The following is a 21954-nucleotide window of genomic DNA, read 5'->3' on the forward strand; positions in this document are numbered from 1 at the left end:
GAACATTTTCCAAATTTACATATCAAAGGCAGGGTGCGGTTTGTTGAAAATACCTTTATTTTATCTTGCAAGTAGCTGCCCGTCCCGACGTTGTCCGGGTATGAATTGCTTCCGGCTAGTAGTATATTGTTTTGTAGGATTTCGTTTTGATAGCATTTCTTATCTGTGACAGGCCTGTGAAACGCTCCGATTCACAGTCCACTGCTGATGCACTTAAGAGTGCGCGTTCAGTAGTGTTTGAACTCGAGTTTCCCTACTTTATTTTTCCTTGGAATATTATATAGCGCGAACTCGACAACATGGCATGAGCACAATTTACATGTTATGTTATGTTATGTTAACTGGATTTATTACGCGCGCAGCTGCCCCAGCAAAGGGGCGTCCTGGCGCGAGGACATTACAGAAGAACGCATTCATTTGTGGTAGACATGGGGAGACAAAGCAATTTGCTTGGAATCACAGGATGTTGAGCTGATGCCGAGATTCGAACGTAGCTCCCCAGCTCTAAAGTTCGCAATTCTAGAACTTGTGGCGGGAGGTGTGTCTAAAAGTGTATGTCGGTCCTGGCCATCAATGAGAGATACCTGTGCATTTTTTAAATGGGTGGTGAAAAAAATATGAGTATGTTGCTGGAGATTTGGTCCGCCGTGCCACCAATGTACTTACCAGGGGTGGGTAAACACCCATTATTCCGCAACTTTCTTTCCGCATACCATCACTCCTCATACTTTCATTACGAAAGTACCATGACTCCGCAATGCCATAATAAAGCATGGCATTACATTTTATATGCTTTTACCACACATACATTTACAACGAAATTCATTGTAAATGCATGAATGGTAAAAGGAGGTTTTTTAAAATGTTTGGATACGGTAATTATGGTTATAGGGGTATATGTTTTGGGGTACTGAGCAATATGTTTTGGGGTATTTGGGTATTTTAAGGGTTCAGATATAGTTTTAGGTTATGGGGTACAGGGGTCGTTTTAGGGATATGTATGGGTTTTAGGGGTACAGGGGTATTTTAGGGTTCAGGGCTAGGTTTGGGTTTTGGGGTACATGGGTATTTTAAGGGTTCAGGGCTAGGTTTGGGTTTTGGGGTACAGGGGTATTTGTAGGGTTCAGGGCTAGGTTTGGGTTTTGGGGTACATGGGTATTTTAAGGGTTCAGGGCTAGGTTTGGGTTTTGGGGTACAGGGGTATTTTAGGGTTCACTGGTAGGTTTGGGTTTTGGGGTACAGTGGTATTTTAGGGTTCAGGGCTAGGTTTGGGTTTTGGGGTACAGGGGTATTTTTAGGGTTCATGGCTAGGTTTGGGTTTTGAGGTATAGGGTATATTTATAGTTTTAAGATGGGTTAGTGTTTAAGGGTGTTGGGGTATTTTAAGGAGTAGGGGTGGGTTAGGATTATGGGGTGCAGGGGTATTTAAAGGGAGCAGGGTGGAATTAGCACACAATATGAGACATGGCATGAAGGGCAGAACGTACCACACGCCCCCAGTGTTTGTCACGCCCCCAGCACACGCCCACAGCACAACACAGACACGCCCACAAGGGACTACTTTGCTGGCACGGTTCTTTTACCTTTTAAATGTATATGGTGGGCGTCTGCATAGCCTATGTCCTTCTGCTGCACCTGCCCTTTCCAACGCTGTATTGGGTGTTGTGATTGGTGCTGTGGTTCCTGAGATTACCCGCCTCAAAGGTTTGAGCTCTCTATTATATTAGTATGGATAAGCCTCTTACTGGTTATTTGCCTTTAACTTGTAATTCTAGAACATAACAAACCATGTGCTGGCTCATGTACTGTGCACTGTAATCTACACCACAAAATGCTTACTATACAGATGCCCTCCAGTGCGTAAGAGCAAAGTTGGTGTCATGTGGTGCTTTACAATAACCATCCAGTCAATTGAAACAAGGGCTTCCCGCAGCCTGTTTTATTAGTAACAAGAGAGCCAGTTATGACATGTTCCTGTTTTTCTAACTACCTCAGTGGTGGGGAGAGAGGTGAGTGAAGGGCAGGTGAAACAAAGCGGCCACATGACCTTGCACGGCAACGGAGACCATGGAGGGGGACTGCTGATGTACTGTGTGCTGTATTCTAAATCAGCTGTTCCCAACCTGTGGTTGTCAAGATAACTCCAGTGATTAATGTACCTGCTGGAGAGATTGGAGTGGTCTAGTGGCAGCTTGGTCTCCTTAATGGTAGCACAGATGGTTAATATGCCTGCTGCAAAGTTTGTGTACCATGCATTTTAAAGAACAGCATTTTATGTACATAGCTCAGTGGGTACTGCTCTTGTCACGGATTATTTTGTTACTGTACAGTTCATCAATTACAATCGTAATCTAGCACAGTGAGCTATGAAGTGCCATAAAAGAGCTGCATGCAAACTGCATGGTACAAGTTAGTAAATTATGTTTTTTACTCCAGTCTTTCCTTAACCTAGTGCTGTTAAAAAAGGTTTGTGGGTAGAAATAAATTCTTATTTTTAAAGTCAACGCTGACTGCTGCGTTATGTTCTGAATCCAGAGATTGTTCTTCTCCAGACCAAGCACCCTTAAAAAATGCCTACCAAATGGATGATATGTGAATCTTACACCTTGTAACCTTTGCTTTCTGAAACTTTTTTCTATAAATTGAATTATACATGTATGATTCATTGTCTCTGTATGTGTGTGATGTAAAGTGCTCTGACACCCTACACTGGTAGAATAGGTGCTAGATTTTGGGCTTTATTTCGCACCGCATTATATTTTTATTTTGCAAGCCGATTAGGTGCTTGAAGACCATATGCTAGGATGGCGTTTACCGCAGGAGCGGTAGACATATTGGGCAGTTATTTTACTCTGCGCACTAGTCGTTGGCTCCGCGGGTCTTAAAAACGAGGCTGTCAGCACGTGCGTGTAGTCTCGTGATTGGCTCCTGAGGCAGAAGCCGGGAGTGTTTTTTTTAAATTGCCACCCGGTTTGTCCTTTATTTTGCGCCTCATTATATTCTAATTTTGCACTGCTCTAGCTCTTAAGAAAACGAACTGAATCCTTGCTCTCATTTCCCTCTTTCAAGCCGATTATGTGCTTGAAGACCACACGCTAGGACGCTGTGTACCGCAGGAGCGGGAGACATATTGGGCAGGTAGTTCACTCAGCGCACTAGTTGTTGGCTCCTTGAAAGAGAGGATGTCAACGCGTGCGCGCAGCGGGCGTGCCGATGGTACGCCAAAGGCAAGCCTGTCTGCGCCAGGTCGGGCCCAGGGGCCTGTCCCCTAGCACGAACTACCACCTACTCCTCGGAGGTATTAAGAGTTTACATCAGGTAGACCTTTCGCTCTGCCCTGCCACCCACGCAAGCCTTAAACATTTAGGTATCCTTCAAAAGCAGAACCCATGTCAAGGGCTCCTGCCTACAGTCCCCGCCAAAGTCATAGGCCTATCCTCATGCAGGTCAGAAATTCCAGGTTACGTATCTTCTACCTTAACACTCGTTCCCTCGTCAAACATCAATTAGACATCTTTCTCCTTCTTCTTTCGGATAAGCCAGACATCTTTTTTATCACCGAGACACGGATGAACACTGACTTCACCCCTGACATCCTGGCAGCCCTCCCGGACACCTATTATATCTTACATGTCAACCTGGGCCAAGGAAAAGCGGGAGGTGGAGTAACGGCCATTTTTCACAAAGACCACATATTCACCTTTATGTCCCTCTTAAATCTCCTTGCAGCAGACAATATGATTATTGAACTCGACTCCAATGCCGGTCCATTAATCTGCGCCCTCACATACAGACCCCCTCAACACATGCCATCATTTCCCCTCTCACTGAGTGAGCAGCTGGCAACTCTGGTCACGGATTAGGCAAAAATACTTTTACTTGGTGACCTCAATTATTGGTGTAACGACGAATGTGGCGGTACCCACGCCACTGAATTAATGGAACTACTCTCTAACCTCAATTTTAGTCACCATATCTCTTCTGCTACACATATTAAAGGCCATATTCTGGACCAGATATGGACTACTAACCATACAGTCTCCACACCCACTATATCACCATGTATCTGGTCCTATCACCACTTAATCAACTTCACCGTCTCTATCCCGACCTGCAGCAAGCCCCCGGTGTCTGAGGGGGGTCTTATTAGAAAATGGAGCACCCTCGATAAACAGGCCTTATTGGACAGTCTAGCCAGCTCCACCCCTGCAGACAACCTGGATGTGGATAGGACTGAAGCCAATATCTCTGCCTGGCTACAATAACGGCTATATCTATATATTAACAAGAGAGATAGGGCTCGAGTAAACCCTCCTGTACCCCATAAAGTATATAAGAAACAACTAAGGAGTGCTTATGTGCAACAAGATACAGGTTCGAGTGACTTTTCGGGCAGACGGCAGTCCCTGAACATAGGTACTGGGCGGGGAGTCGCGAGCTTAGAAAGGACGCTGCGTGAATATTTCCCACTCCGCTCTGACCTATGAAGTCAAAGTTCTTCCTCGAACCTGTATCTTTGGCTACTGTACTCCACAGTGTGCCGGCACGGGTAATATCCATGAGTAACTACCTTTTCACTATTCTATTTTTATATTTTTCACATTAAGTGCCTCATGGGAGGGTGTACCTTAGCGCGTACATACCACCGGAGTGCCATTTAGGTGTGATCCTGACGAATGCTGTGCAATCCCGCTTTTTGACAGCAGAAACATGTTGACCAGATATTGTAATTAAGGACACAGGTCTCCTAATAAAGAACCCTTGGTTGTCCGACTTTCACGCTTTTAACCCCAATACAGGTTGGCCCGCATTAAATATTTTGTTTGGGTTCCAACCTTGTATTTTTTAACCTTGCACTCACATATTTTGCACATTCTTTTGAGTTTAATCACTATTACACTCACCATCAATCCGCTCTGATGTAACTCAGGCGGTGTAGCACGCTGGGGCGGCATTCGGCCACCCCAGCGGGGACCCGATGTTGAAGCATGTCACCAACTAGTGGTGAGTGAGGGTCCTTCTAAACAAGAGGTTACTTGCCTTGCCCTGTTGGATTCAGTCATTCTTGTCCACAGGGTTTTTGCCTCCTGATTATTAGGATTGGACATGCTAAATCCCAGTTTTGCCTGAACCAGGTAGGGGTCCTGGAACAACCTGTCACTTTGATTTTGCTTTTGCTTTTCACGTATGTTACGTTGCACATTAGCACACCTTAGTTGTTTCGGATACAATAACGGCTAGCAACAAACATGCTCCACTTAAAAAACTCAAAATCGCCCGCCGCTCTGAAGCCCAGAAATGGTTCTCTCCTGATCTTAGGGCTCAAAAATTAGACATCGCCAATGGAGACAGGCCTACGCCCCGGATGCTAAAGTCCTGTATTTGGCCGCCCGTACAGACTATAAAAAAGCCATAACTTCAGCTAAAGCCGCCTACTTCGCCGAAAAAATTGAAAAATCGAATAACAAATCAAAAGACATCTTTGACACAAAAGTGAACGATCTATCCAATACTGAGAGAATTCTCCCCAAACCCGCGGCTACGCAAAATCTGTGTGACTCCCTTAATTACTTCCTGGAAAAGATAGTCACCATCAAAGCTAGCATCCCTGTTTCCGGCCCTAAAATGGATCCCCCGGCCAGGAAACTCAGCTCCCACACCCTTGGCCACTTCCCACTCATAGATGCACATTCTCTACAGTCCCTATTGGCAAGGGTAAAGTCCGGCTCACCTAGGGACTGCTGTTCCCCGCACATCTTAAAGGACATTTTCTCTGTCTTCTCGCCCCCTATCTGGACCTTCCTCAATGAATATTTGTCTCAGGGCAGGGTCTCCAAAGCCTTTAAAAGGAGGCAGTCATTGGCCCCCTCCTGAAAAAAACGGATGTGGACCCCCTAAACCCCCCCAACTACAGGCCCATCTCCCTGCTCCCCTACTTAGCTAAGGTTCTTGAGGCGCATGTAGCCTCTCACCTTTCCAACTTCATAGAGCAATCCAATTACTTAGACCCCCATCAAGCTGGGTTTTGCCTTGCCCACTCCACCGAGACGGTCATCACTGCAGTAGTGGACGCCCTCAGAGGAAATGTCGACAAAGGAATCCCCCAGGCCTTGGTCCTCCTGGACCTTTCGGCCGCGTTTGACACGGTCGAACATACCATCTTATTGGACCGTGTCAGACAGGCCGGCATTCGTGACTCGGCCTATAGTTGGATCAGGTCCTTTCTCAGCGACCGCACCCAAGCGGTACGCCTAGCCCCTTCACTGCTTCCAAACTTCCCACATCCTGTGAGGTCCCTCAAGGATGCTCACTGTCTCCCTTATTGTTTAATTTGTATTTGGTACCCTTGATCCAGTCCCTGAAGGAATTTAAGGCCACCAATTCTAACTATGCCGACGATCTCCAACTGATCTTCACAATTGACAACTCCCCTGAATCTATCCAGGAGTTCCAGAGCACTATGCTTCACATCCATCAATGGATGGACCTAAACCATTTTAAACTGAACCCCGGCAAGGCCGAGCTAGTCCTGAACGGAAATAGCCAAACTTTCTGGGGCCCACATTATTGGCCTCCAGAACTCGGTCCTCCGCCCATCAGATCTCCCTCGTAAAAAGCCTTGGGGTGATCATTGATAATGATCTTTCCCTAAAAACCCAAGTAGGCACGGTTGTGTCCCCCGGTTTCTTCCAGCTCCGCAAGATCAGGAAGATCAGCCGCATGCTCACCCACTCGGCCCGGATCCAGGTGGCGATAGCCCTGGCACTATCGCACTTGGACTATGCCAACTCAATTTATTTAGGCCTTCCACTCTTCCTCTGCAAACTTCTTCAGCTGGTTCAAAACCAGGCGGCCAGATTGATTTATCAGCAACCGCGTTGGCAATCGGCCAGACCCTTGCTAAAAAAACTTCACTGGCTCCCAATCTCCTAACGCGTTGCTTTTAAGACGGCCTGCATTATCTTAAAGTCCCTCAACGGTCGTAGCCCCCAAGTCATCAAAAACCTCCTTCCTAGGTACATCCCCTCTTGCAACCTCCATCTCCTGGCCATTCAATCCTTCAAGCTCCAACGCCAGGGCGGACACCGGTTTGGGACTCTGGCCCACAGATTTTGGAACTCCCTTCCATTGGAAATCCGATCATGCAACAACCTCCTATGCTTTAGGCGATCGCTCAAAACATGGCTATTCACACAGGCCCACGCGTAACTTCTGTTGGTCCGGCACACACTAGAGTTAGCTCTATGAAACCTCCCGGTGTACGTGCGCTCTACAAGCAAATATTAGCATAACATAACATAGAAAACAAATCAAATGTGTGACAGAGGGGCTATGGAGAGATGAGAGGCACTGTTGGAGGGTGATAGGGAATAATTGAAAAGCCCCAAAAAAGTTTGCACAGTAAGGTCATCATCTACTACGCTTTAAAAGCGAATACATGGAATATATAATGACAAATGTATTGTAGAATGCACCATTATTTCCAAAATGTTCTTGGGGGTGGAGCCCCCAAAGCTTGCGTGCATATTTTTTCAATATGAAATATCTTTAGATTATTCAAGTATTGGTTAGGTTTGTTCTTGTTTGTGCATTTTTTGTGAATGTTTGGAACTTCAATAATACAAATTGATTGCGGGTCCTCAGGAGTGAAAAGGATGGGAACCACTGTTCTAAACCACAAAGCGCTTACTCTACAGATGCACCTATGCATCTAGAAGTGCAGTTGGTGGCATGTAGCGCTTTACAAGGCCTATCCAGTTAACTGAAACAAGTCCTTCCTGCAGCCTGTTTTATTAGTAACCAATAAGTCCATTATAGCTTGTTCCTGCTTTTTAACTATCTCGGGGTGGGGAGGGAGGCAGGGTGGGAATGAGTGAGTGAAGCGCAGCTGAAACCAAGTAGTCACATGACCTTGCAAGGCAATGGAGAATATTGAGGGGATTGCGGACTTTCTCCCTCTCTCCCCACGAATGCTCTCCTGCTAATTGAAAAACATGCGGTGGCTTAAAAAACAAGTTAAGAACATGATATACAACCCCGTTTCATAACAGTCGTAGAAGAACTGGGCAAGTAGCCACAGGGGAGCGGTCAAGAGAAAGAGACCGTGGCAGATGGGTGATTGGGGGGACGGGATAAGAAAGAATGCGGAGTGGGGGAGAGCAATTTGACAATGGTCAGAGAAGTAAAGGGCAAGCAGACAAGGGCATGAGATGGAGAAAGTGACAGTGGTAGGAGGTTGACTGGAGGACAGGACAAGAAATAAGAACATGCTTTAAAGGCCTGTTTACAGAAATGAAGCGGTGCTCAGAGAGTGAAAACAACTGCTCCGGAGGTGGGCTCTTAAAGAAAAGACGTTCCTAAAATGTTCATTAAATGGGAGGAGTGGATGGGCAGTAGTAAATGGTTCATGCTCTCATGGAGGGCTAACAACATGAAGAGGCATGACACATGCATGCTATGGACAAACGGGGAGAACGATTAGGAGAGCGACTATGGATCCAGCAAATGGGAAGAATATGTGCGGGCTGAAGCCCACAAAGGATATACAACACGTGTCTTGAGACCGCGCATACGTGGTCTAGAGCAGAGACCTAAAAAACAAATTTGTGTTCACCTTTTGATTTCTGAACTGATGTGGAACAAAGCATCACATATACATCCCCCATGGCAAATCACGTGCGGCTATAAAAGGGACAGCAATGCATTCCTGTTTGTTAGATTAGAAATGTGTGATGATTCTGCTGAACTATGTATTTGAACCTGGCCTTCTCCATTTTAAGATGGCTGCCACCGCAATTCTGAAGCATTTTTAATTCAGCTGTATCGGTCTTTACATTATGAAGTAATAGCTAAGAGTGGCTAGCCAAAAAACTCTGGTAGTGCTTATAAATCCTGGTCATAGGTATTTATATGGAAAGCCTCAGTTGAGGCGGCGAATTACGCCCTATTTCAATGCACGAGAGGAATAGTGAATCGCTGCTTGCCATTCGCCCTGCCCAGTAGGACCCTATTGCTGGCTCGGCTGTATCACCTTCTCGGACTGTGAGGCAGCACAGAGATCTCAAATGGCCCAGTCATGATGCAGCCCAACCTCACTGAACCATGAGCCAGGCACAGACCTTCAGAGCTAGAGCCTGGCTACATGCACATCATTAAGAAGTGTAGCGGGAAGAGCTGTATTCATCACCCATAATGCTTAGACTCGGACAGCATGAGCTTCAGCATTACCAAGCTGCCAGGAGATGCTGTTGCACAAGTCACCCATGCAATACATTAGTGGCTGTTGCAGACTGCTGTCTCCAGAGCTAAATAAGGTGGCGGCACCTGGAGTGAGGAAGAACAAAGTACAGCAGAGCAGTGAGACTCAGAGTGGAAGCAACACAAAAATGGAGGAGTAAAATAAATAATTTCAGTTGTCTTAGGGATCTGCAGCGTGGGGATATTTACGCATATCTTTGCACATGTGTATGTGTGCACCTCTGCACAAGGGTCAGTCTTTCCGTCTGTCCTGGCAATATTCCCCTTAGGGGCCACATTAAATCTTGTGGACCACAACAGGAAAAGCGACAATCTTTTGCAGATATGCCCACTCTGTTTAAACGATGGCCAGTTTTGGCACGGCTGTGCCTATCTCTGGTGTAGTGCTCACCCTGACAAAGTATGGTACCCCTGGATAATGAAGGGTATTTTTTGCATTTTGTGGGCACCTTTGGCAACATTCTAATCCTAAGAATTAATGAGGAGGGGGGTGTTTGTTGGGACAGTCATACTGCCTCACTACCCATGTTACATTCAACAAAAGTGTGACCGACTCAGATTTGTGAAATCACACTGTCTTTTTTGGAAGAATTTGTTACTTTAGCAGGGTTACACCAACAAACTTTTGAAAAAAAAAAGACACAAGGACCACTCCCATCGTGGGGGTATGTTTCATCAAAGGGTCTATGCTCCTCACCTAGACAAGAGTCTGCATTGCCCCTAATGGGCTCCAGTTTCAGAGCTCAAATGTATTTCCATTAGTGTGAGAATGAAATGCTACCCCTGTAAAAAAGGTGGTTACATTAGTAAGTTTTAAAAAAACATTAAAAAAAAAACAGAGAGGGGAAGCCTTAATCTCGTAAAATGACCTAGTGGTAGACACCCTTAATCTTATCCCGATGTGCAAGAGTAAGATTACAAATGCTGTAGGATAAAAGGGGTAGTTCTCATCCCCCTTATTTATGTCGACATGTTTCGGCCTATTTATGAAGAGACAGTCGGCGTTTCTGGCTTTCTTCATCATTGTGATCTTGGATGAGGACCATCTCTGCTGGTCTGAGAGCCGTGCCTCTCCCAATGATGCTTTCTTACTGATAAGCCAGCAGCCCAGTTACGTTAAATACACAAATGTGTAGCGTGACATTTTTTCATATCTCGGCAAATCAGAGAAACAATGTAGCGTAGAAGTTTGCCAACAAACCATGTGGTGTGCAATCTTTACATTACTTCTGCTAATTTCGTTTTTGCTAGTATTTGTATTACAGTTAATGCAATTTTGATGTGCACATATTATACAATAGGTTTGGATACAATTACCCCCTTCTTTGTGGGTGTCCTGATTTAAGCCCCTCACAACACTTACAAAGTCTTAGGCAGGTCTATGGTCAGCCAAACAGCTCTCCTGCAAATGTGTGTATCACATTGGGAGGGAGGTTAGGTGCCTCCTGTACTTTTTTGCTTTCTCCAAGTTGGAAAGCAAAGTTATATCCCAAAATCTGGGGAGATAGGAAGATCTAACTTGGAAAAAGGGTGTGTGGGGGGAGGGGGGGGGGGAGGGGTGTTATGTGTGTGGCAAGGGGAGTGTAGTTTGACATGGTTACATTTTCACACTAAATCTAAAGGGTTACCAGTGGTAACCCTTTAGATTTAGTGTGCTTCCCTGGTAACTTACCAGGGAAGCACTACATGGACTGGTGTGCGGAACACTATGTACAAACACTGGGACCCAAAACAGTCTTCAGCTCCGCTCAGCCATAACACAAAGGACATTCAAGGATGCTCCTAACCCACTTCCACACCAAGAGGTGGGAATTGAGGCACAGGCACTACGGAGAAGAACCAGCACCAGTGACATAGAGATCAGACACCCCATTGAAACAAAGACACATTCTAGACTCTTAGGCTCATGTCACTAATCATAGTGGGTCTTAAGAGGGATAAGAACATGCGTCACACGCTTCGAAGAACTCCTGCAGCATGGGCGCCCAAAGAGCGATCCTTCGTGCTACGACTGTAATGGTCGCAAGCTTCCTCAACAATCTCACTCGCATCACACTTTGAGTTCAAATAGAATGCAAGACTGCAGCGTTTACCTCACTGTAGGGCGGTGGCGCTCCAAAATTCTCCTGTAGTGGAGTTATAGGGACAGACAGAGGTCCAGAGTTTGTCGGCGACACCGGTAATTCATGGGGTCGCCCAGATTCTATGTTGTTTGTGTGTCGCTCAGCGTTAGATCGACATAGCCGGTTACACAGTCCACACAGGCACATGAAGGCGAAGGCCACCATTACGGAAATAAAGAGGGGTCTATTGCACATGGCAGGAAGAGAAAACAGAGTACATAATGTCACTTAAATGGTAAGAATTCACCATTCTGCAAAATATTTCTCATCTTATCAAGAACAGACTGCTCAAAATGTTACCTTGTATTTCACAACTGGTGAATCAACAGACTAATATTGAAATAGATCTCAGATGGTAAATTTTGTTCGGAGGTTCACTTAAGAGACCACAAAACTGGCATTACGGGTGTTCAGGATTTTGACCTTACACTAGCGAAACAATCATCTTCTATGTTGCGGTTACTTTCGAGCACTTATATTGCGTATGGTGACACAGCCACATAAGGTAAAACAGACTTAAAAATATATTTCCGGCCAACAGAAATAATAACAGACTGAAACCTGAAAAAACTTGATTAACCAACGTTTACAAACTAATAAGCATGACTAACATGCCAACACATGCAAACATAAAGGCCGTTGCATACTTCCACACATTCAAGCCAGACATATTGGCTATTACAATGTTTCAGGTATGAGGTGATATGAGGTGTGGAACCCGCCCATTCCTTACCATTCATTGGCACCATTGCCACTCTTCTTTGCTGCTTTCTTATTGGGTAGCACTTCCCAGACGTCACTTCCTTTTATTGCCATGGTGCACAGACCAAGTGCTGATTAATTAACTTTGATTAGTGCCCCTCTGCTCACCAGGTTTTCTTTTTTGCAGTTTTACATAGCACAGACTCCACCAAGGTATTGGAGCACTTTTTGTGAACCCCAGTTATGTTGCATAAGGACACATTTACTTTTTTTTTTTCTTTTTTAGGAATAGCGAGATTTACCCAGAATCACATGATGTTCAGTGGACGCTGAAACTCGAATATGGCTCTGTAGCTCCAAAGTTGGCAGCTCTGGCTGTTATGCCACTTCCTCTCCTGCTGCTCACTTTGGAATTTAGGTACCAATTTATGAGATATGACCGGGCCAACTTGGAGGCATAGCTCTTTATCTTATTCTTACCCACTCCCTGTTTAATCTTTCCTCCCATCCGCCCTCTTGAATATCGTTTGCTGCTCTGTGCATTCCTCGAAGTGAAAACTCGTAAACTGTGCAGCTTCCCATGCTCTCAGCAGCATGAACATCTGCGTTATAGTTTTAACGTCGATTGTGCTGAAACCTGGGTAATACGTTATTTACAGAGGTTTATGATCAATACGGAGATCAGACTGAGCGGGTACTCGCCATGGTTGTACAGGTTTCCCAACACCATTCATCTTACACAACCTCGGGAAGGCACATTTGTATACCTGAAGCTAAAACTGGACCTGTGGCACCTTCTACTACTCTGCTTACGTTTCCAGCTTGGTAATATAGCAATTTAAAAATATTTGCACTTCTGTGCGGATGACAAGGTTATTCGACGACCCAACACTTTGTAAAAATATCATAAGTTATTCTAATTAATGATATCTTTTCAACTTTTCTCCCAGAGGGAGGCGGTGTCATATCTTGAGATGTCACTGCTGTGTATGTCATACGCGGTTGAAAGGGCTGGTGACTCCTTACTTCACTTCCACAAAACCTACAAGTTTTGTGATGTGACACGGGTTAAACTCTGCGCCTATCCTTTTTTTGCAGTTTTAAATTGTATTTATATAGGTTTTACTACCCCTGGCAAGGCTCTGAAACAGAGCAAATGTGACCGGAAAGCATTGGAACACTTTATATGAGCAGCATTTCTTCACACAAAGAAACATTCATTTTTTTTGGCAAAGGAAGATTAAGTGATTGGCCCAGAATCACAGGATGTTGAGGCAAAGCACTGACTGGAACTCGGTTCTCCAGGTCCGAAGTCAGCAGCTCAGGCCGTTATGCTACATCCTCCCCGGTGAAGTAGTAGTGTAAGCAGTAGCCGCTGGCATGTTGGTTTAACCGAGGGGAAAACAAAATGCACGATTCTTTGTGCAGTGCAAGCAAACTGGTTTAAGCCACGACGTTTCTGTGGGAGGCCTGAAGCACCAGAGTACTAGTATGTTGCTTATGGATTCGCTTACAGTACGCTGCTTGTAGGCACACTCCAGCCATCCTCACTTTTAGGAAATACTGCTTATATGCAGATTCTTTGATTTTTAAGTACTTCTGTCTCTGGTAAAATTGTACATGATCTGCAGCGAAATGAACCGGATCACACTTGCTCCACTGTGGAGTCTGCGGTGCAGCAGTCTTTGCCGGAACATCCTATATTGGGCTTGTAAAGCTGCAGCTTTCTTCCAACGATGCATTGGTTTCCTGATCAAATGTAGCCTGCAAGTGAATAAAAGCTTCCCGCGTGGGTCTCAATTCATGCTGCTGCACTTCTTTCAGGGGTATGTCTGAGGAAAGAACACAGCTTTCTTCAGAGCTCCGGGATTATGCTGTCCTAACCAATCCTCACATTAGATTGCATTTTTGTGATGACACGCTTCAACTGTTGGAACTTTTTCCTGGTTATGTAGGTGCAATAGACAGCATGAATTGTTCCAGCAGATTTTAACATAAGCGCTTCTTTCTTGGAGCGCATACTTCTCTAAGCAGTTTGTCAGCATCACAACAACAGAAAAGGTTCTGTTGTAAACAAGCACAGCCAGTGCTTTAAATGCGCCTGTACTGTCCGGTACGCAGAACCGGCACTTTTATTTTGAGAGGGAGAGTACCAGCACTTATCACTAGTTACGTAATACTTTTCATGGAAGAGTACCGGCACTTCTCAGAAACAGGCAGGTACTCTGGTCCAGGAGTAGCTGCACTTTTATTTTTCCATTTCAAGCACTGATCACAGCTTGTTTCGTAGCAAGGTGCCCTCTCTATGGAGCGTGGGTCACTGGCAGCATTTCTACACTTCCTGGACCCGCGCTGCTGCTGCTGCCGCCGCTCCTGCCCTGGGCCTGTAATGAGAGGCCGCAGGTAAGGAGCGTCGCCTCGCTCGCCAGAGCGACTGAAGGAGGCAGCTGCTCCGACTTGCTGTCGCATTTGGGGTGCTTCATTGCTCTGAAAGCAGTATGCAGACGTATAACTGCGGTGCGTTTGCTCAAATACCTGCATCTTTCATACTACCCTTGAAAATGTAACATCTCACCACGTAAATCTGGACAAACAGCGCTTAGAGACCCCGGTGGTTATAACGCGCGATATAAATTAAATAAATAAATAAAATAAAATAAATGAAAGCACGTGGTAGCTTTAGCACATGTGCTCTCGCTTGCAAGGCGCGTGTCTGATGTTAAACTTTGATCCCTACCATGGATTACCATTCACTGGCATCATTGTCGCTCCTCTTTGATGCCCCCCCCCTCCCCACACTTTTTTTTTAAATAACTTATTTAACTTATCTTACATTCTCGTTTCTCCTCCCCGGTCTCCGTATATTCGCCCCCATCGCACCACCCCGTGTCTGTCTATCTGGACATAAAAAGCGACCAAAGCCGACTGCTTTATAGCACTTTTTAACGTCATCCAGTTATCCACCCATTTGTTTGCCAAAACCAAAAGTTAAACTAAAAACGCAATCTACGGGTTATGCCAATACTGGTTTTATTTAGTTTGGAAGTTTTTTTTAAGAGTTTGGACGTATCGTTTTCGGTTACTACGGGTCTACGGGACACTAATTCTACATTTATTTTCGGTTCCCTTCAGTGTATGCCTGTTTAACGAGTTATTTTTTAGGAAAGAAGAGCGGAGGTCGTCGTATGTGGTCCAGCTAGACTGGTGCCCGAGAAGCCGATTAATTTAACAAATTGATCAGTGTTCGTAGAAGGTTATCCTCCTGCAATGACAGATGGAAACTTACAGGTGGGTACAGTAGAGCAATGGTGCCCTCTTGTGGCCGTTTGAACTCGGTACAAATAAGGTGTAAAATGGTGTGTGTGAGCTTACACCCTTATATGCGCACAAATTGCAAGTAAAAACATTCAACATAGATAACACAGTTGTATAAAAACTCATTAGTTCAATAACCAAGAATAATTTCTTATATGACTGAAATTCATCCTAGCATATAACCGGGGTTAACATTTAATAAAGCGGCCATGTGCAATTAGAGATGATTAAAATTAGAATAGCATTATTTTTCTTTTGGCAACAGCAATCTTTAAAAGGAAGAAATACTACTACGAAGGGTAGGGGAATTTAACTGTTGCAAATAAGACAAGGCGTCAGCACATCTTCCAATACTACTTTCTCTCCAATTAGGGGAACTAAAAACCTATTAGAATGAATGATATACAACTGGCAAAATATGGTGAAGTGGAGCAGGCTCCGAGGCGAGGACTCATCACGAGGGCACATTAACACTTTACTTGGATCAAATTAGCCCAAGGAAAAACCCAAGTGTCACCTCACAAAGCCAAGTCTAAATCTAGCTATGGGGAACTCTATCTCAACTGTGGTAAACCCATACTACATACATCTCCATTCCAAGGGTAGTCTGAGGATTCACCTGCTCCCCAAAGGAGGCCGTCAAGGTCACGGCTTCTTCTCTTTGCCAGCGTTACGTGGTTTTAAACGCATTCTTGACCCACACTAAGTCAGATCAGGCCACGGCACAGGGATTAGAAAAAAGTTCCCCCCCTCCTCAGATTGGACATTCCTCTCTTGATAGATTGGTGCCAGGGTCTTTCCAAGCCTCTGTCACATGCAAGACAATCGGGGATCATTCACCTCCCTGTTGAAGCAGGTGTGTCGGTTCGCCCAAACTGCACAACATCAGAGGGGACAATTTAATGCCATCTTCCACATACTAGACACCGATCTCGATGGAAATTGAACAAGCCTGGGGAAATAGCCCCATATGGCAGCCCCCTAAGTAATGATGTGGAGGCATGTACTCTTACTACAGCAAGGGGTCATAGGACTTCTTCCAATGCGTGAGGCTAAGTTATAGATGTATCCAGCCGCACTAGCAAACCTTTCAATAACTTTACCTTACAAGGTCCCCGGCTCCCCCTAGCACTAAAAACTACGCCTAGATACGAAAAGTCCTGAGTGGAGGCAGCCGGATGGCCCTGAAGATATACACTCTTCAACTTCTCATACATAATGCACATAAACTATAAAAGTAAGATTAAGGGGGTTAAACCAGTAGCACAATAAACTCCTTGAAATCCATACATGAACAAGTTACAATATATATCAACGTATAGGTGAAACATGCATTTTTATTTATTTATTTTGGTTTCACATAATTCATAGCCTAACAAACAGATCCATTTACAGTACAATATCACTAATTTACATAAAGTACATTTCTGGTGTTACATCCGTATTAACCAAACTGGATTTTGATAGTTGAAAAAGCTTTAGTCTGGGCAGATTTCAGTCAAGAATCAGACACTCGGATCAGTGATTTGTGGGGGTTTCAGTAGCATTTCTGAACATGTGGAAGGGAGATGCTTTTCTGACGAGGGCTTGCATGGCATGTGCTACCTTTATTGCAATTGTAAGGCCTCCCGGTTATAGAGGTTCATCAGTACTTCGTTTTTCTGCGTGGCTTCCAATTTTCTTACAAATTTGGTTTATTTTGACGTTTTGAGAAGACCGTTTTTGTGGTGCTTTTACGCTTAAGAATCTTTTGTGTTGTTCCTTATCTCCCAGAAGAAGGTCAATGTTTCAAATTATTTTCTTCAGTGAGGACCATAATGAACCAGACCGACTATGCCAGGATTAGCATCCTTCTCGAGACACCTGGGGCTTGCACAACCCTTAGCAGGAGAGGATCTGTTGCCTACATCGAGAAGTTGCAATACATGGGTCGTAAGAGTCTACGGAGGGGGGAGCGGTGTATCCACGACCAGACTGGTTCTCTGTTCCTTGAGTGTATGGGACTGGGAGACATAGGGGTTTTGGGAAAGATGCCATATTCCCATTGTTCTATAACATGCCCCATGATGGCGTAGTATTATCTTTCCACCATAGAGGTCTTACTATGCAGGTGGTTGAGAGCTGGCAACTTCCTCCTCTAGTCTCAAAAAACTAATACCGTTCACTAATCGCACATACTCATTTAGCTAGGAGGCCTCGAGAATGCCTTTGATTCTCTAGCTTGGAATTTCCTGTTCGCCGTTCTGACTCGCTTTGGAGTGGAGCCATATTTTCTCAGTATGGTGCGGCTGCTTTACCATAATCCATCGGTCCGTGTCCGGACGGGGCCCTATGTCTGACCCTATTCGGGTAAGGGGGGGTCCCGTCAGGGATGCCCGCTCTCCCCGCTTTTGTTTGCGTTGGCTGTGAAGCCACTGGCGGCTCATATCCGAACCCACGTTGACATGGGCATCGCATTGGGAGATGGAATGCACACCATTTCGCTCTATGCGGACGATCTGTTGCTGTACGTCCGAGACGTCCATAACACCACCCCCCCCCAGCTTGACCAGGCCCTCACCCACTCTGCACGCACCTCGGGGCTGCATGTTAATGCAGCAAAATCAATTCTCTTGCCGTTCTTAAAAGAGACGCCCGACCCAGGTTACGTCCTTGGGTACCCCCGTAGCTTGGCAGGTGAGCCCGTTTCGCTATCTAGGGGTTAGAGTATACCGCACAAAGGCTGACCTTTGACGGAAATATTCTCCGGCCCACTACTGCGATTCGATCCCAGATGGGTTTCTGGAAGTCCCTCCCCCTGTCAATCACCAGGAGGATTGCCCTTATCAAAATGGTGGTCCTCCCCATCTCCTCTACTATTTTGTTGCCTTGCTCCTCGTTATCTCCTCCCCCCTTCTTCAAGCAATGGGAGGGGACAGTGAGGGATTTTATATGGGGAGCTTCGCGCCATAGAGTGTCCATGAGGAAATTATACTGGTCGGCGGACCTGGGTGGCCTAGCTGTACCCGATTGAGCATTATTACGTAGCCTCTCTGCTGCAATGGGTTGCTAGGTGGCTGTCGTCTTGTCACTCTCCGGACACTGCTTGACTATTACCTCCTCTGACGCAGGGTGCCCTTTTGCAGATCTTTCTTCCTTGCTCCAAGCCCAGTCTTCCAGACGCACTCCTACTTGCCATTGCCTATCAGTGTTTTCGGAGGAGTCTCTCTCACTAAACCCACCATCCCCTACGCCCCTGCTATCCCGTTGCTGGGAACCCAGCGTGGGGGTGCATACACCACAGCGGTGGAATTACAACATTGGGTTCGGAGGGCATTCAAGACATAGGAGATCTCTTACAGGAAGGCTCCCTCCTTCCGTATCAGGAACTCATAGTGGAGGGTAACCTACGCCCTGGTCTGTTTCTGCTGCATAGAGCACTTATAGCCTCCTTAACGTCTAAGTGGGGTACACTTGCCCAAGAACCACCCATGCACTACACCTTGCAATACCTTCACATGACTGGCACAGGGAGACACCCGACATGTTGGTTTGCATCCTCCATTTGGCAACACACAGAAGCCGATCTCACTCGCCTCAGACATCACTGGGAGGAGGACTTGGGAAGGGCATTCACAGATAGGGAATGGACCACTGTCCGGGGCAGTTTCACATATATCCCACGTAACCAACGGTTCAAACAGATTCAATTCTTTGTGCTTCCCAGGGCTTACCTTACCACGCCCTCATCAACAGGTATTTCCATCACACAGATGCAATCTGCCCTCGCTGCTGGCAGTTAGATGCTGACATTCTCCAAATGCTTTCTCTTGCAGACTCCGATTGTCATTGGGCCCGGTGGGCCCAGGGGCGCCCCCCCCCCCAGTCTTCCTCCCCGTTATATTACACATGGAGGTAGGTCTCAAGCGACTCTTGTACCCCTCCTTGATTTAAGTTGTCCTCCTTTGGTGTAACCTATGTTCGTAGTTGAATTCATTTACACCATGCCTGACCGGTCTATGCATTGCTCAGTGGGACTCCATTTGTGCCTGGTTGCCAACTCTCGATAGACGCGGTCATAGGTCCCCTGGTAGTCATTATTGCATAAGTTATGGAGTGCTAGACTCTGTACTGCGGACGGACGCTTTCCCATGATATACGAGCTCTGCTCGGATTGCCTGTTAAAAATTTGCAAAAATGTTAATAAAAATATTATGAGAACAATCCACCCACTGAGGGTAGAATAATCTAAACTACAGAGGGGGAAAAAAATAAAAGCTTCGGAATGTTGGACCCGAAGATTTGGATCAACCATTATTAGCCTGGAGACACTTCACTGTCTTCAATGGATTCCAATGTTCTAATTAATTGTGATTTAATTACCACTGTCATTTATCTATCTGTATGTGGCTTTTTGCTTTTGCCCTTCTGCATACTGTGGAATTTTCACATCTCAGATACGTGCTCCTCTGTTGCGTCCTGGGAACGTCAACTGTTCTTGAATAGTCGCTGGGTTTCTTGGCCAAGACGATCCAGCATCTTGTCTGGACTGAATAAATAAATCCTCATTTAAAACAAAGGTTAGTGTGTGCCGGTCATCTTTCTTTACTCAATGGTATAAAAGACGTTTAAATGAGGAAGTAGGACACTATTTGGGACTGACATCAGGTATCCAGTACAAGGCCTTGGAGGGACTGCACCTAATCCCTTTTGCAGGATGGGAGGAAAGTTACATCACTGCAATTTGTACATAGTGCAAAACCTTTCGATGATTCAGCATCGTACGGGGCAGCAGCTGCACCCGGCCATTATGGGCCTTGATCAGAGAATATCTAACGCAACACGTAACCAAAGCCTCTGAACCATCAAGTGGCAGTGGTAGGAGGCACACAAAATGCAAAGTGCATTAAACGCCCGAGACCTCCACCTACTAATTAAAGCTCTTTAGGCCATGGTATATGGTATTCGGATCAGCCGCATTGCTCACTGCTGCGAAAGAGACGTGCATTTCCAAGGAGTTTGGAAAATGAGCTTGTGTAGGCCCAAGGAGCCTGGGACCTATGTAGACTGAAGCCAGGGTGCAGTGGTTTGCATGCAAGCTCATGCTTGCAATTGCCAGAAGAGAGTCTAACATATTCCCGGAATGCATGGACAGGCCAGGTTGTGGCCTGCCCCAGCGTTATGCACTCCCAGAGCTAGATAAAGGGCAGCAGCATCTTGTAGTCAGGGCGTGCATTATCGAGAGAATGATATAGTGTCCTGCGCTGTCCCCTAGTTAGTCCCATTACCTCTTCTTAGCATCAGCAATGAAGGCAAGAGACTTCTGAAGTCTACCTGGTTAACAGGAGGCTCCTAATGTTGGTTCCCCACGGTCCTGTTGTAGGGGAGTATTAAAACAGGAAAGCAAAGGACAAGCAAACTCATGAAACAAACGCATCTAGAGGTGTCAAGCAAGTGAAGCTCACAAACCTCACCACCATACTTGCCGCAAACCATAAGACCACAGTGCTGCAACAATGTAAGTGTAGCGGACTACATTAAAGCTTCTGCCTGAGACACCTTAGCTCTTCAAAAGCAGAAAGCAATGTGGAAGTGCTTCATGTAATGCAGGGCTCTCAGAAAATGTTCTTTCACAGTAAAAAAGTGTCTAGCTCATGATTCCAAACTCAGTATGTCATGTTGGGCTACCCAGGATCTCACACCTTATTTGACCTGCTGCATTGCAGGATCCGATCGAGATTTGCAGGCAATTTTTAGTCGAAGCCTAATGGTTTACGAAAACCATTTTGGCGACATTCAGAAAGCTGACTCAGGAATGCATTCTGCACGTTGCTTACCATCGGCTTTGTGTTTTCAACTCACATTTTCTGGCTTTCCATTTGCTGGCTTTATTTACGTTAGGCTGTCCAAATTGAGTGTGTTCCTCCCACTGCCCAAACCTTGTTTACTATATTCTGCCACAAACTTGCTTTCGGTAAACAGGCCTTTATCTTGTCACATTTGCTGTTCATTCAAAGACAGATCAAATGTCAGGTGTTCTCTTCCAAGGGAGCTTTGTGTTTACTTTTCTTTGTCCGACTTCAAAGTGAGAGAATGTATGTGACAATCCTGCTAAGTATCCATGTAAAAGGAGATGGTGTCAGATGAAATGTTTAAGCACACAACATTAAATAATGAAATGTGCTGATGTTTCAGAATATATCAGTATTAAAACAAAAAAAATTACCATTTGTTTTGTAATTCTGAAGTATGGTGGGACAAAATATTTGTATAAGATCAACACACATCAGTACACTAGGTGATGACATTTGCACACTCATTTGTGTGCAGTAAAACCATATATTTGTTGCAAGTGTAATAAGGAATGTGGAATTCATATAGCCCGACACCCAGGAGATATTGTTTGGGTTCAAGGGCAACAAGTTTTCATGTGTACTTTGTCATTGAGACAAGTAGGCCCAACTCCCTGCAGCACAAACTCTTTGACTGCCAGTTTGCAGTACTACAGTACCACATTATGGATCATGGAAGGGCACTATCTGCCGTCAAGGTAACATATTTGGTAATATTTTGTCCA

General features: G+C 45.4%; 1 protein-coding gene across 1 annotated transcript in view; it reads right to left on the reverse strand.

Moving 5' to 3' along the window:
* TMEM92 (transmembrane protein 92) overlaps positions 1-21954 on the reverse strand; it is a 73790-nt gene that overhangs the window by 13766 nt on the left and 38070 nt on the right. Inside the window, exon 4 of the mRNA XM_086923958.1 lies at positions 11352-11565. Within this exon, the coding sequence (XP_086780084.1) occupies positions 11352-11565 (214 nt within the window). The remainder of the gene's footprint in view (positions 1-11351; positions 11566-21954) is intronic.

The sequence above is a fragment of the Lissotriton vulgaris genome, chromosome 5 (genome assembly GCF_964263255.1).
Source record: "Lissotriton vulgaris chromosome 5, aLisVul1.2, whole genome shotgun sequence".
Classification (NCBI taxonomy): Eukaryota; Metazoa; Chordata; class Amphibia; order Caudata; family Salamandridae; genus Lissotriton; species Lissotriton vulgaris.